This window comes from Barbus barbus (assembly GCF_936440315.1).
Source record: "Barbus barbus genome assembly, chromosome: 40".
NCBI classification, from domain to species: domain Eukaryota; kingdom Metazoa; phylum Chordata; class Actinopteri; order Cypriniformes; family Cyprinidae; genus Barbus; species Barbus barbus.
Genome location: NC_136718.1, coordinates 3,441,458 through 3,455,668, shown reverse-complemented (window position 1 = coordinate 3,455,668; position 14,211 = coordinate 3,441,458). Strand labels below are relative to the sequence as shown.

Here is a 14,211-nt window from a genome sequence, read left to right as displayed (position 1 = left end):
ATCTTTATTTAATATCCTAATGATATTTAGCATAAAAGAAAAATGGATCATTTTGACCCATACAAAGGGCCTCATTTACGAAACGAACATACGACCGAAAATTGGGCGTAAGGTCGTTTCTACGCAAAACTAGGAATGTATCAGTATGGACGTGAGCGGTGGCTACGATCAGGTCTGAGCTCGTGTTTTTGAGTTAGCCTGAACTTGTGTGCAGCAGAGAATGCCGGAGAATTGTATAATGACAGCATTTTGTTCATTTAGATTACTTTCATAAATCAACAAAGCTTTGTTTTCCTTTCAGGGCTTTAGGTTTATATGCAAACAGCAGCATAAACAGCAGACCGTGAGGAATCACACACCTGAATGCAGAAACACAGAAATGATAAAGGGAACAAAATAAACAGGGCTACACAAAATATATTTATCTTAATTAACAATTAACAAAAGAAAAATCGTTTTTGTGACACTCTTAATGCCTTTATTTGTTTTCTTTATATCTTTATTTTTCAAACTTTAACTGATGGGTGATCACGCAGGTGCCTCACACACACATTTCAGCGATTAATCAAACTCAAATGCAGTCAACCAAACATAAATGTAACACTGCACAATTTACAAGGTCCTGTAAAATCAGCGTTCAGCGCCGAACAAACATGTATTGCACTTGTGAAGGGTGATGTTTCAATGAAGTGAAGTACAAAGCCTTGTTTACATCATAGATAGTTATAATTAATAGTTTAGCAACCAAATGTTACATGGCAAAAATGGAAACATATGGATGTGGAATGAGAGAGGCTTGTGAGTCCAATGCCGCTTAGTTTCGCTTTAATAAATTGATTTTAGCGTGACGTTGTATTGTTTATATTGATTGCCACTATAGCCTAATTTGTCCTTTACTTCATAGTTTGATATATAATTTTAAAGCTACTCATTTGTTTCGTTCTTGTTCTGTAATACCGTTAAATTTAAAGGGTTTGTTGTGGATTAAGGTGACCTAAATCTATAAAGTGTTTATAAATGTTTAGTTTTATGCATATTAAATATATTTAATATACATATCAATTAATGCCATTGTTTGCAATTATGAGGCTAACGGGTGTTTTTGGAGTAAGATCGATTTCTCTTTCATTAGATAACTTCCTCTTTTTGGCCGGGTTGTGTTTGTCCGTGTCGTAAACTCTAGGGGCGGGGCGTCTAAACCGGGGTGTTTTTAGGGGCGTGATATTCAAATGATGATTGTTTTCAGCCGCCACATTCATCAACGTACGGTCTTTTGTACGATGGGATTGGCGGCATGCGAATGTCGTAAGCTGATTTGTGCGCTCGGATCTGCGCTAGATTGATAAATGAGGCCCAATGTATTTTTGGCTATTGCTACAAATATACCCCAGCGAATCAAGACTGGTTTTGTGCTCCAGGGACACATGTCAAGTGTAAAAGTGCCTGAAATGTGAACATTAACGTGTCCTGTATTTTCTTTTTTCTCAGGTGGCTGAGAAAGCAGTTTTACGCAGTGGATCGTAACAGAGAAGACAGGTATGTTTCGTATCAGTGTAATGGAGCGCACAACTTCTGGAAATAACGATCTCTACAGGAGATACTGTGCATTTGAGCTGTTTTCCTGCCGTAGAGATTAATCTCATCTTTCTTGTGATATGTGTGTGTTAAGGTGTGTGTTTTAAGGGTAGAAATGGCTGACTCAGAGGTACCAGGCCTTATCAGGCCACACACAAACACACACACACACACACACACACACACACACACACACACACACTCCTGTTGGGTAAATAGAGCTCAGAGACGGCACATCCTGCAGCAGGAAACAAAGCTCAGAACATGAGTGTGTGTGTAGGAGTGTACACACACATACTGAAGGTAAATACAGTGAGAGCGGCTGAAAGACACACAAGCTTTGTTTAAGGTGTTGCATTCGGATGAAATGGTGGTCGCGGGGAGATACATGCCATTTCCAGCTTGTGACTAAATCAAATAAGTGACGTACACAGTAGAAATTAATAATCTTTTCCACTCACACTGGAAAGTTCACCTGTACAAACTGACAGTGTCTCATTGTCTCTGTTTTTTATGCTTATCAAGGCTGCATTTATTTGATTGAAAAGTACAGAAAAAATGGTAATATTGTGAACTTTTATTACAATTTAAATGAGCTGTTCTTTATTTGAATATACTGTAAAATGTAATGTATTTCTATGATGCAAAGCTGTATTTTCAGCATCATGACTCCAGTCTTCAGTGTCACATGATCTTCAGAAATCAGTGTAATATACTGATTTATTATCAGTGCTGGAAACAGTTGTGCTGCTTCATATTTATTTGGAACCTGTGATATTTTCATGATTCTTCGCTGAATAAAAAGTTCAAAAGAACGGCATTTATTTAAAATACAACTTTTGTGACATTATACACTACCATTCAAAAGTTTGGGGTCAGTCATTATTTTTTTTGAAAGAAATTAATACTTGTATTCAGCAAGGATGTGTTAAATTAATAAAAAGCGATTTAAATCTTTTCTGACAATAGAAGTCTTCACATTTTTTATTCATCAAAGAATCCTGAAAAAACTATCACAGGTTCCAAACAAATAAATAAAACCGATTGTAAATCAGCATATTATTATGATTTCTGAAGGATCATGTGACACTGGAGTAATGATACTGAAAATTCAGCTTTAAATCACAGAAATAAATTACATTTTACAATATATTTGCACAGAAAACACTTATGTTAAATTGTAATAATATTTTACAATATTACAGTTTTTTTCATGTACGTTTGATCAGATGATGCAGCCGGCATACGAAACAAGTGACCACTTTATTGTCTATTACAATAACATTGCTAAAAGCTTTTTTTGTTTGAGCAACAAAAGTTTTCATTATGTTCTGAACAACACACGAGAGGAATAAACCCGACTGATGAAAACGCTAACAGTCCTGAACTTCCTCATAAACCTGGCGCTGACGTGGCCGTGTGAAGCAGATTTATAACCACATTCCCAAACGTTTTGTTCGTTTGCAGAATTTCCTGTAAGGATCTGAAAAGTATGCTGTGCCAGGTCAACTACAGAGTTCCCAACATGAGGTTCTTACGAGAGAAACTTCCGGTAACACACACACTCACTGCAGGATCATACGTCACTAATTATCACACTGTTAACCGCAGTAACGTCACACTGGATATTTTCTAGTTATTTTGTCTGTGTATTTGTTTAATCTGTATTAACAATGCATTTGTAATTACAGGAAAGAGTGTAGCACAGCTCTTTTTGTTTATCAATGCATTATTCATATGTTTTTCATGTAATATCGTGGATAGGATGGAGAGCTGAGGAATGGAGATGTATCCTATAGTCATTTCGCTCAGTTGTACCGCAGCCTGATGTTTGACGCACAGAAGTCAGTAAGTCATGTTTATTTGTGTGTGTTATTTATATGTAGGTGGAGCAGGGCAAGAGGTGAAGCCTCTTCAGAGCCATTTAAACCCCATCAGTCGTGCCGTTTGCCCTGCTTCTCAAATGGCCTTCACGTCAATACTCGCCCTTTTAAAAAGCCACAAGATCCATCGGCTAAAAGCCATTAGGCCACACACACACACACACACACAGAGACAGATGTGGCACTGATGACCCCTGCACTTAAAGCTGTGTGTGTGGATTGCATTATTTGTGTTCTGTGTGGCTGTTTGATATCACGTTAGTTCATTAGTGTCTATATATGGTTGGGGATTAGCGCTCCAGACGTGAATCTGGGTGTTTTACTGTAGTGTTTGTGAAATGGGTGTAGATGCAATGCATAATGATTCACATAATCAGCATTTTGTTGTGTGTTGTTTTTGTAGATGGAGATTCCACTGCTGCAAAGGTATTCACTCGCTCTCTTATTTACTTATATACGATCAAGTATTTACAACTCATTAAACTTCCATAATATGATTAATTAACGGGGATTTAGGGATACATCATTTAAGGTTGATTGAATTTATTGGGATTTATGGAAGCCCATATCTGAATAAAAACAAAACAAGGTAACAAGGTTTATTTCTTTATAAGAAGTCACAATTGCATGCATTGTGTGTCTTTTTTATTGAGTGGCAGAAACCGGCTTCCTTCGTATTTTATTGAACTAATTATAAATTATGTTGTGTGCTATATAATATGTATGTGCATTTACTAATAGGTCTTATCGTACACAATTCATCAGTAAAACAAATGTTTGTGTGTGTGTGACTGACCTTGGACCACAAAACAAGTCATAAGATTTTGAGATTTATACATCATCTTGTTATGATAGGACAATATTTGGCTGAGATACAACTATTTGAAAATCTGGAATCTGAGGGTGCAAGAAAAACGACAGCGAGACACGACATTTCGTTCCACTATATGTCCACACATGTAGCAGAATGACTTGAACTTGAATATAAGTCAAGTCACGTCACCTTTACTTATATAGCGCTTTTTACAATGCAAATTGTGTCAAAGCACTGCACAATATAAAAAAAAAAGGAAAATAAAGTGTCAATAAGTTTGAATAGTGTCTTTGCAATAAGGTCGGCGATAATGCTGGAAATGAAGTGTCCCCAACTAAGCAAGCCAGAGGCGACAGCGGCAAGGAACCAAAACTCCATCGGTGACAGAATGGAGAAAAAAACCTTGGGAGAAACCAGGCTCAGTCGGGGGGCCAATTCTCCTCTGGCCAAACAAACCAGCAGTTCAGTTCCAAACTGCAGCAAGTCAGGTTGAATGGGCTCAGCTGGTTCCAGTGGTCTTTTCCGATGGCTGTCTAAGTGGCGGGGTCCTCAATGGGGATCTGTCTCTGGCGTTCATCCAGGTGTTTGGACTCTGCCTACGATCAGGGACACATACGTCATCTCCCGGCGCTGATCCTCCATCTCAGGTGTTCGGTCATCTCAGATCATGTAATGGTTGGATCCAGACTGAAGTTCTGTAATTCCTGGCTACCACGGGATGTTAATCCCGTGGCAGAAACGTAGAGACAAGCAGAGACATGATTAGCGTAGCTGCTGTTCCATCTAAGCAAAAATAATTGTTCAACCCAAGCTAAAGAATAATAATAATGTACATTTGATCAGATATAACTGCAGTACAAGATTATAAGATGCATTATGTGAATGCTTGGCTAAAGAGATGTGTCTTTAATCTAGATTTAAACAGAGAGAGTGTGTCTGAACCCCGAACGTTATCAGGAAGGCTATTCCAGAGTTTGGGAGCCAAATGTGAAAAAGCTCTACCTCCTTTAGTGGACTTTGCTATAGGTACTACCAAAAGTCCAGAGTTTTGCGACCTTAGGGAGCGGGTTGGATTGTAGCGTGGTAGAAGACAAGTTAGGTACGCAGGAGCTAAACCATTTAGGGCCTTATAGGCAAGTAATAATATTTTGTAAATGATACGGAACTGAATAGGTAGCCAGGGCAGAGACTGTAAAATAGGGGTAATATGATCATATTTTCTTGATCTGGTAAGAACTCTAGCCGCTGCATTTTGGACTATCTGTAGCTTGTTTATTGAAGATGCAGGACAACCAGCTAGCAGTGCATTACAATAGTCCAGTCTAGAGGTCATGAATGCATGAACTAGCTTTTCTGCATCAGAAACAGGTAGCATGTTTCGAAGCTTGGCAATGTTTCTAAGATGGAAGAATGCTGTTTTTGTAACATGGGAAATATGATTTTCAAAGGACAAGTTGCTGTCTAAAATAACACCCAGATTTCTGACTTTAGAGGATGTGACGGTGCATCCGTCTAGTTGTAAATTATAATCCACGAGATTCTGTGTACTGTTTTTTGGTCCAATAAGTAATATCTCTGTCTTATCTGAATTTAATAGGAGGAAATTATTGGTCATCCAATCTTTTACATTTTATACACAATCTATTATCTTAGATAGTTTAGAAGTTTCATCTGGTCTTGTTGAGATATATAGTTGAGTATCATCAGCATAACAATGAAAACTAATCCCGTATTTTCTAATAACATTACCAAGGGGCAACATGTATATTGGAAATAGCAGAGGACCTAGGACAGATCCTTGTGGTACTCCATACTTTACTGGTGATAATTGAGATGACTCCCCATTTAAATGAGCAAAGTGGTAGCGATCGGACAGGTAGGATCTAAACCATCTTAAAGCCTGTCCTTGAATACCAATATATTTTTGTAATCGATCTATGAGTATATTATGGTCTATAGTGTCAAACGCAGCACTAAGATCAAGTAATACTAGCAATGAGGTGCAGCCTTGGTCTGAAGCAAGTAGTAAGTCATTCGTAATTTTAACAAGTGCAGTTTCTGTACTATGATTGGGCCTGAAACCTGATTGAAATTCTTCATAGAGATCATTTTTTTGCAAAAAGGAACACAATTGAGCAGACACAACTTTTTCTAAACTTTTAGACATAAACGCAAGATTTGAAATGGGTCTGTAATTTGCCAGTTCATTTGAATCTAGTTGTGGTTTCTTAATAAGAGGCTTAATAACCGCCAGCTTGAATGGTTTTGGGACGTGACCTAAAGATAACGATGAGTTAATAATATTGAGAAGCGGTTCTTCTGCTACAGGTAACAACTCTTTCAGTAGTTTAGTGGGTACAGGATCTAATAAACACGTTGTTGGTCTAGAAGCAATGATAAGTTTATTTAGCTCTTCCTGTCCTATAGTTGTAAAGCACGGCAGTTTTTCTTTGGGTGCGATGAATGAAGCTGAAATAGACGCAGTAGAATCTACATTTGATATTTTATTTCTGATCTATTTTATCAGTAAAGAAATTCATAAAGTCATTACTATTAAACTGTGAGGGAATGTTTAGATCGGGTGGTGTCTGTTTATTTGTTAGTCTAGCCACTGTGCTAAATAAGAACCTTGGATTGTTTTGGTTATTATCTATGAGTTTGTGGATATGCTCTGCCCTGGCAGCTTTTAGAGCCTGTCTATAGCTGGACATACTGTTTTTCCACGCAATTCTAAAACCTTCTAATTTAGTTTTTCTCCATTTGCACTCAAGAGTACGAGTTTCCTTCTTGAGAGAATGGGTATAACTGTTGTACCATGGCGCAGTACGGTTTTCTCTAACCTTTTTCAATTTGAGGGGAGCAACAGCTTCTAATGTGTTAGAGAAGATAGTGCCCATGTTGCTAGTCATTTGGTCTAGTTCATGTGTATTTATGGGTACACAGAGCAGTTGCGATAAATCAGGCAGGTTATTTGTGAATCTGTCTTTGGTGGCTGGAACAATAGTTCTGCCCGGACGATAACGCAGAGCCATATAATTAATATCAGTAATACGCAGCATGCACGATACAAGGAAATGATCAGTAACATCGTCACTTTGAGGTACGATATCTATATCAGTAAGATCAAGTCCATGCGATATAATTAAATCTAGCGTATGATTAAAACGATGAGTGGGCCCGGTGACGTTTGGCTTGACTACAAAAGAGTTTATTAGTTCAGTAAACACAAGTCCTAACGCATGATTTGTATTATCAATGTGAATGTTAAAATCTCAGACAATTAGCAGTTTATCAACATTAACTAATAGATCTGAGAGGAAATCTGCAAATTCTTTTAGGAAATCTGTATATGGCCCTGGCGGTCTATACACAGTAGCCAGAGCAAGAGACAGGAGAGATTTCTTTTGCATATCTAACAGTGTAACATTAAGCAGAAGTATTTCGAATGATTTAAACCTCCTGTATCCTGTTTTCTGAGTAACATTGAGAATATCACTATATATTGTTGCCACACCGCCGCCACGACCAGTCTGACGGGGCTCATGTTTATAACAGTAGCTTGGTGGAGTAGACTCATTTAGACCAAAATATTCATTTGGTTTCAGCCAGGTTTCAGTCAGGCAGAGTACATCAAAATGATTATCTGTGATCATTTCATTTACAATAACTGCTTTGGGTGCGAGTGATCTAATGTTTAAGAGCCCAAGTTTTAAGAATTGTTTTTGTTCATTTATTTTGCATTTTTCTGGTTTAATCACGGTCAGATTTTTTCTAGATCCTGCATTGAATTTATATTTTGATCTCGCTATTCGGGGAACATACACAGTCTGTATAGATTGGACAACACAATTACTTCTATTTTTTAAGTGGGTAGAACAAAAGTCGTCATAGCAGTTATTTGAGAATTGGCTTACTAGTCATATGGAGCGTAGCGTCCTGGAGATGTTGTCCAACAGGAGTTCCGCTCCGACTCTGCTGGGGTGCAGGCCATCAGCACGGAGAAGCCTAGGACGCTCCCAGAAAAGATTCCAATTATTAACAAAGAGCAGTTTCTGTTCTTTACACCATGACGATAACCATTCGTTTAAAGCAAAAAGTCTACTGAATATATTACTGATGAATTGTGCACAAAGCGACCTATTAGTTAATGGTCATTTATAGTATTTTACACAATGTTTAATTCACCTGACGTCTCTTGGGAGTAACACTGATCTGTGTGTTTGTGCGTTTCTTCAGGCTTATTGAGAGACCAGAGCAGAAGATCTCACTGGAGGACTTCCAGAGCTTCCTGATTGAACATCAGAAGGTTAGATAGTTGCTTCTTCTGTAATTACACAAACAAAACCAGACGTTGTTTACACATTAATTGGACAGATGTATGGTTGTTTGTACGATACAGTGTGGCGTGTTGGTCAGAATCTGTACTCGAGGTGTTTGGTAATAACTCTGTGTGTGTGTGTGTGTGTGTGTGTGTCTTCAGGAGCTCTGGGCTACAGACAATAACAAGGTGCAGGAGTTCATGTTCCTCTACCTGAAGGATCCTCTGCGAGAGATCGAGCAGCCGTACTTTCATCAAGACGAGGTGACGTTTACATACACGTGAAGTGATTAGTGTATTCTGGGTATGCATTTAACTTCCCTGGAAAAGAAACCAATAACTGTGCAGTTGCAAGCACCACGCTTTACCCACATCACCACTTCCTGTTGCGCGACCTCAGATCTTTGTTTGATATGCCTGATCTGCCTCGTTCTGACCTTAATTACTTGATTTTGAATCTGCTGTTTAAAAGAAGTATTTAAATTAGGTGAATATTTATTGAACTTTCATGAAGTTGCAGCCAGTGTTGGATAAGTTACTCTAAAAAAAAAAAAAAAGTAATTAATTACTGGTTACTAATTTCATCTTCAAAGGTGTAGTTAGATTACTCTACAAATTACTCTCTCCAAAAAGTATTTAATTACTTATTACTAATTACTTTCTAAATCCTATATCAACAATAATACTTCGTAAATCAGTCATGTTTAAGAATTGGGTAGGATTATGGATTGCAGAATAAGACATTAATATGTGCTTTTTAAGTAACAATAAACAGCCAATATGCCAGTAATATTCATGCTTATATTATAAGTTAATAGTGAGAACTGGACACTAAAGTGTCACCAATATTCTTATACACTCACCAAAGTATTTAAAGTGAGAAGGGCGCATAAAAAACATGCATTATAAGGTTAAACTTTAAATTTGGATGTTAAATCCACTGTTGTATTGTGTATATATGTTCTACAGTCTATTCACGGTAGTTTAAACTAAGTACTTTACTTTTTCAAGGGAAAAGTGATTGAATTACAGTAACTAATTACTTAGTAATTAGTTACACCCAACACTGTAGCTTATATTTCTGATCAGTGTTAGGGGTAACACATTACAAATAGTGCAAGTTATGTATTCAGATTACTTTTTTCAAGTAACTAGTAAAGTAACGCATTTACTATGCGTTTCTTTTCCTATGATAAAACTTTTCCTATTTAATGTTCCCCTCACTTATAATTTGTTGGAAAAGACCAGAAACACAGATTTTTGTGTTGTTTTTTGTACCCCTTCGTGAGAATTGTTGTTTAGCTCGAAGCCAATTTTGGTGTTGAACGGGCTACTTCCTCATGCTTCCTTGCTGTTTTTAACGTAAGCGTCATGTTTTGTGGTTTTCAGCTCCTCACGTATCTGTTCTCTAAAGAGAACACTATCTGGGACTTGCAGCTCGATCAGGTGAGGCCTGAGGACATGAACAACCCCCTGTCCCACTACTGGATCTCCTCGTCCCACAATACGTGAGTAGAGGAGTGACCAGCGCTTCCTCGAAACTACACACTGATGTGAGGAAAAAAACTAAGAAATGGACTCTGGTGTCTTTTCAGTATATTTTCAGTAGTTTCAGTTATACAGTGCTGATTAATCAAGAAGCTGCCCTCACTTTGGTGTCTCTCTCTTCCCGAAGTTAGACAGATGGATAAACTCTTCCCGACACGTAGACTTGTGGCACAATGCTGCTTTATTCCACACCACGCTGAATGTGTATGTTGAAACAGAGTGAAACTACAGAAAGGAGAAGTATACTGAAGCTATAATTATCTCTAACAACACAATAATATCTCCTTTTAGTGTCAATTATGCTATATAGTTGTAGGAAAGACCAGGAGAAGCAGAGACCAGGAGACGTTGGCATATCTTTCAAGCAGAAGTTACTCTTTATTGAGAACTCACTGTGCATCGCTGCAGTCATCCAAGTCTGACTATATCTCAGCACAGTAGAGTTTATACCTTTCAAGGGGGAGGGATACATAGAGGTGGAGACAATCTAAACAAAGCATGCAAATGCAGTACAGGAATCGGCCCATTACCAGAATTTCCCCAGCCCTGACCTCATCAGTATAACCGTGTCATTCAAATGCATAGGTGCTAATCCAATCAGCCTGACCGTATTGCCCATACCTTCATATTATCATAGAGACAAAGGCACAGCTGTGCCTTGAGCTTTCACCTGTAACTTAGGACCCTGTCCAATGGTCAGGAAGTGCATAAAGACAAAAGGTTAATGTCTCAGACACCTGGGCTGCCTGACTTGAACTTAGAATGTCATCATCTTTACCTCAAAATGTAAAACGCAATGTTTCAGTTTATATACTATTACATTGGAACCTAGATTTATCATTTTATAAATTTGTAATCCAACATAGTCCTTTCATAGCTTTAGATACAATAAATGCATCAAATTGAATACAAATGATAAAAAACTTACAGACAATGCTTTCTACAGATGATGCTTTCTACTATATTTTAAAGCAAGCTACATGACTAGGTATCAGAATTGATCATTACAAACATTGAACTCAAATGGTTGATCCAGAACACTCCCCGCCTGGCATCTGCAACTATATGTCATCATTTCACTGACATATAGTCCACATTATTCCATTTCTGAAGACAAGAGAAGGGCTGTGTCTGAGATGGGACGTAGGTAGACTCTTGGTATTCCATCCTTTGTCTTCACCTCAACCTTCCTGACTCGTCCATCCTTTCCTTGAAACTCCTTTAGTACAATGCCCATGGGCCATTCGCTTCTTTTAACTTGACTGTCTTTAAGCAGAACTACGTCACCATGTCGAAGGTTACGTTCTTCTTGTTGCCACTTTCTTCAATTTTGTTAAGTGATACTCACTTCTCCATCGATGCCAGAAGGTGTTGGCTAAACTTTGAACTTGTCTCCACTGGCGGATGTAGAGGTCCTTTTCATTAAAGTTTCCATCTGGGGCTAGAAGCGTGCCAGTCTTTTGTGTGAGAAGTGTTGCTGGGGTCAGGATGAGAGGATTGTTGGAATCCGTTGATACTGGTATTAGTGGACGAGCATTTACTATAGCTGAAACCTCTGCCATGAATGTGATGAAGACTTCATGGGTGAGTTTTGCTTGACTGACTTTCAGCAACATAGAATCAAGGATGTGCCTGCTGATGCCTATCATGCATTCCCAGCTGCCTCCCGTGCGCGATGAGTGTGGTGGGTTGAAACTCCAAGTGCATCCATTATGACTTAAAAAATCCTGTATTGTAGTGTCTGTACTGATTTTCAGTTCCTTGCATATCCCAACAAAGTTTGTACCACAGTCAGATCTTATCTGTTTAGCTGGTCCTCAAATGGAGAATAATCTCACGAATCAATCACTTCAATATGTATAGCTCTTATGCTCAAGCATGTGAATAGTACTGCCCAGCGTTTGCTGCTAGCTTCACCTCCTCTAGTTCGTCGTGCTGTGATCTTCCATGGTCCAAAAACATCCAGTCCAACATAAGAGAAAGGGGGATCAGTACTCAGGCGGTCTACAGGTAAATCGGCCATTTTTGTGTTTCTATCTTTCCTCTCAATTTGCGGCAGGTGATGCACTGATGGGTAATGCTACTAATTCTACGCTTGCCACCAAATATCCACAGACCAGCAGCTCTCAAAGCACCTTCTGTAAAATGGTTTAATTTTGAACCTGGGAGTGATACTGTCTAATGAGTAAGGTAGTAATGTGACTACGACCAGGTAAGATTAACGGGTTCACTTCATCTTTCTCAAAGGCTGACTGGGATAAGTGGCCACCAATCCTGAGTAGGCCTGACTCATCTATGTATGGGCTCAGATTGAAGAGAGGACTGTTTCTAGATATGTTTGTTTTTCTCTCAAGGCACTTTAGTTCATCCTGAAAGGTCTCCCGTTGCAGGTTACGTATTAAGACCTCTTTAGCATTTTGTAGCACAAACGGTGACCTCTGGGTGAATTTCATCATCAGATTCAGGATCAACTAAGTCCATTGGAGTTGAAGTTGTTTCATGTTCAAGTGACTTGTACATGAACGCTGGCCCTGTTAGCCATGTGCTCTTCATTAGGTTTTCAGCTAAAGCCCTATTCGCACGGGATTAGTATTATCAGGACCATGTGTGATTTTGTAATTACCCCCCCACATCTGAATTTCGTGTGGTGCATTCGCACGGGATAAGCGAGGCCTGTGATTTTACTCGAAATTACTGACTTATCTCCCGGATACCCGGAGGTGTCAAGGCTTTGAGAGTCCTGTTCTATTAGATGGATTTAAAAAAAAAAGAAGAAACTAATATAGTTTTGTGCCCCGTGTCATTTACATTTCACCAGGTTAAAATAATATCTCAAGCTTTATGCTTGATTTATTTGTAACATATTAAACCTTTTCAGCTTTCTCTTTCTGCAAATTGTATGGTGTAGCGATATGACAGCACCCAAAATACTATCAAACGCTCCATCGCAGCTCCATTCTTCACGAAAGATGGATAAAAAGGCGCACAGGAAACAAAAACCTTGAAAAATGATATGCAACCCGCCAAATGCTGGCCAAATCACAGAGATGCCGATTCGCGCGGGACTAATATTATCACAGGACCTCGGTGTTCGGCGAAATATGGTAGGTAATTTGCGGGGGAATTTTTACTTTACAAATTACAGACATGGCCGATTCGCACGGGATTAAGATCACAGACAACCTCCGCAATTATTACAAATGACTGGAGGTCGCCAGGTAATACTAATCCTGTGCGAATAGGTCTTAAGATAGATCTTAATGCATGCTCAGCAGGGTTGTGGTCAGTAGAAACATACTTCTATTGCTCGGGGCATTTGGATCTTCTTATACGATGTACTCAGTTGTTCACATACACATCAAATCTTCTAGATTCATTGTGGATGTATCCAAGAACAACTTTACTATCCGAGTAGAAAGTGACAGAATCAAATTTGACATCAATCTCATCTGTGACATTTTCAGCCATCTCAACGGCGAGTACTGCTGCACATAGCTCAAGTCTTGGAAATCAGGGCGCGGAGCGAGCTTGGCTTTTCCACAAATGAAACCGACGTTTACTTTGCCATCTGTATCAGTGGTCCTTAAATAGGCAACAAATCCAAATGTACATAGCCACAGCTGGTAAGGGACTGTTGCTGAAGACATGCACTTGCATTCTGAATTCTACAACTTCATTTTCTAGGTCGTTGTTTTTGTACCAGAGGAAACGCAATAAGTTACGGTGGTCTTCTCTGACTTCAAAGCAATGAAACATTTGCTGGATGTCAGCTGTAATGACAACTTGTTCTTTCCTGAAGCGCAGTAACACCCCAAGTAGGCTGTTGTTCATGTTGGGCCCAGTCAGAAGAACACTGTTCAAAGACACCTTGATATTGAGCGCTAGAGTCAAAGACAACCCTAATTTGACCCGGCTTTTGTGAATGATACACCCCAAAGATAGGAAGGTACCAGCACTCTTCATTGTCTGAGAGAGGTGGCGCAAGTTCAGCACGCCTGTTTTCAAAGATCTTAGACATGAAGTCAACCAAATGGTCTTTCATGAGTGGTTGTTTTTTCAGCAAACGTGTGAGT

General features: G+C 38.9%; 1 protein-coding gene across 4 annotated transcripts in view; it reads left to right on the top strand.

Moving 5' to 3' along the window:
• Nucleotides 1-14,211, top strand: part of plcg1 (phospholipase C, gamma 1) — a 55,653-nt gene that overhangs the window by 11,558 nt on the left and 29,884 nt on the right. For 2 of the 4 annotated variants that reach the window (XM_079400902.1, XM_079400900.1), the window contains exons 5-11: nt 1,489-1,536; nt 3,043-3,127; nt 3,340-3,423; nt 3,862-3,884; nt 8,509-8,578; nt 8,753-8,854; nt 9,980-10,098. In XM_079400902.1, the coding sequence (XP_079257028.1) occupies nt 1,489-1,536; nt 3,043-3,127; nt 3,340-3,423; nt 3,862-3,884; nt 8,509-8,578; nt 8,753-8,854; nt 9,980-10,098 (531 nt within the window). Of the gene's footprint in view, nt 1-1,488; nt 1,537-3,042; nt 3,128-3,339; nt 3,447-3,861; nt 3,885-8,508; nt 8,579-8,752; nt 8,855-9,979; nt 10,099-14,211 lie in introns of all 4 variants that reach the window. The other 2 variants (XM_079400903.1, XM_079400901.1) reach the window with 1 other exon arrangement.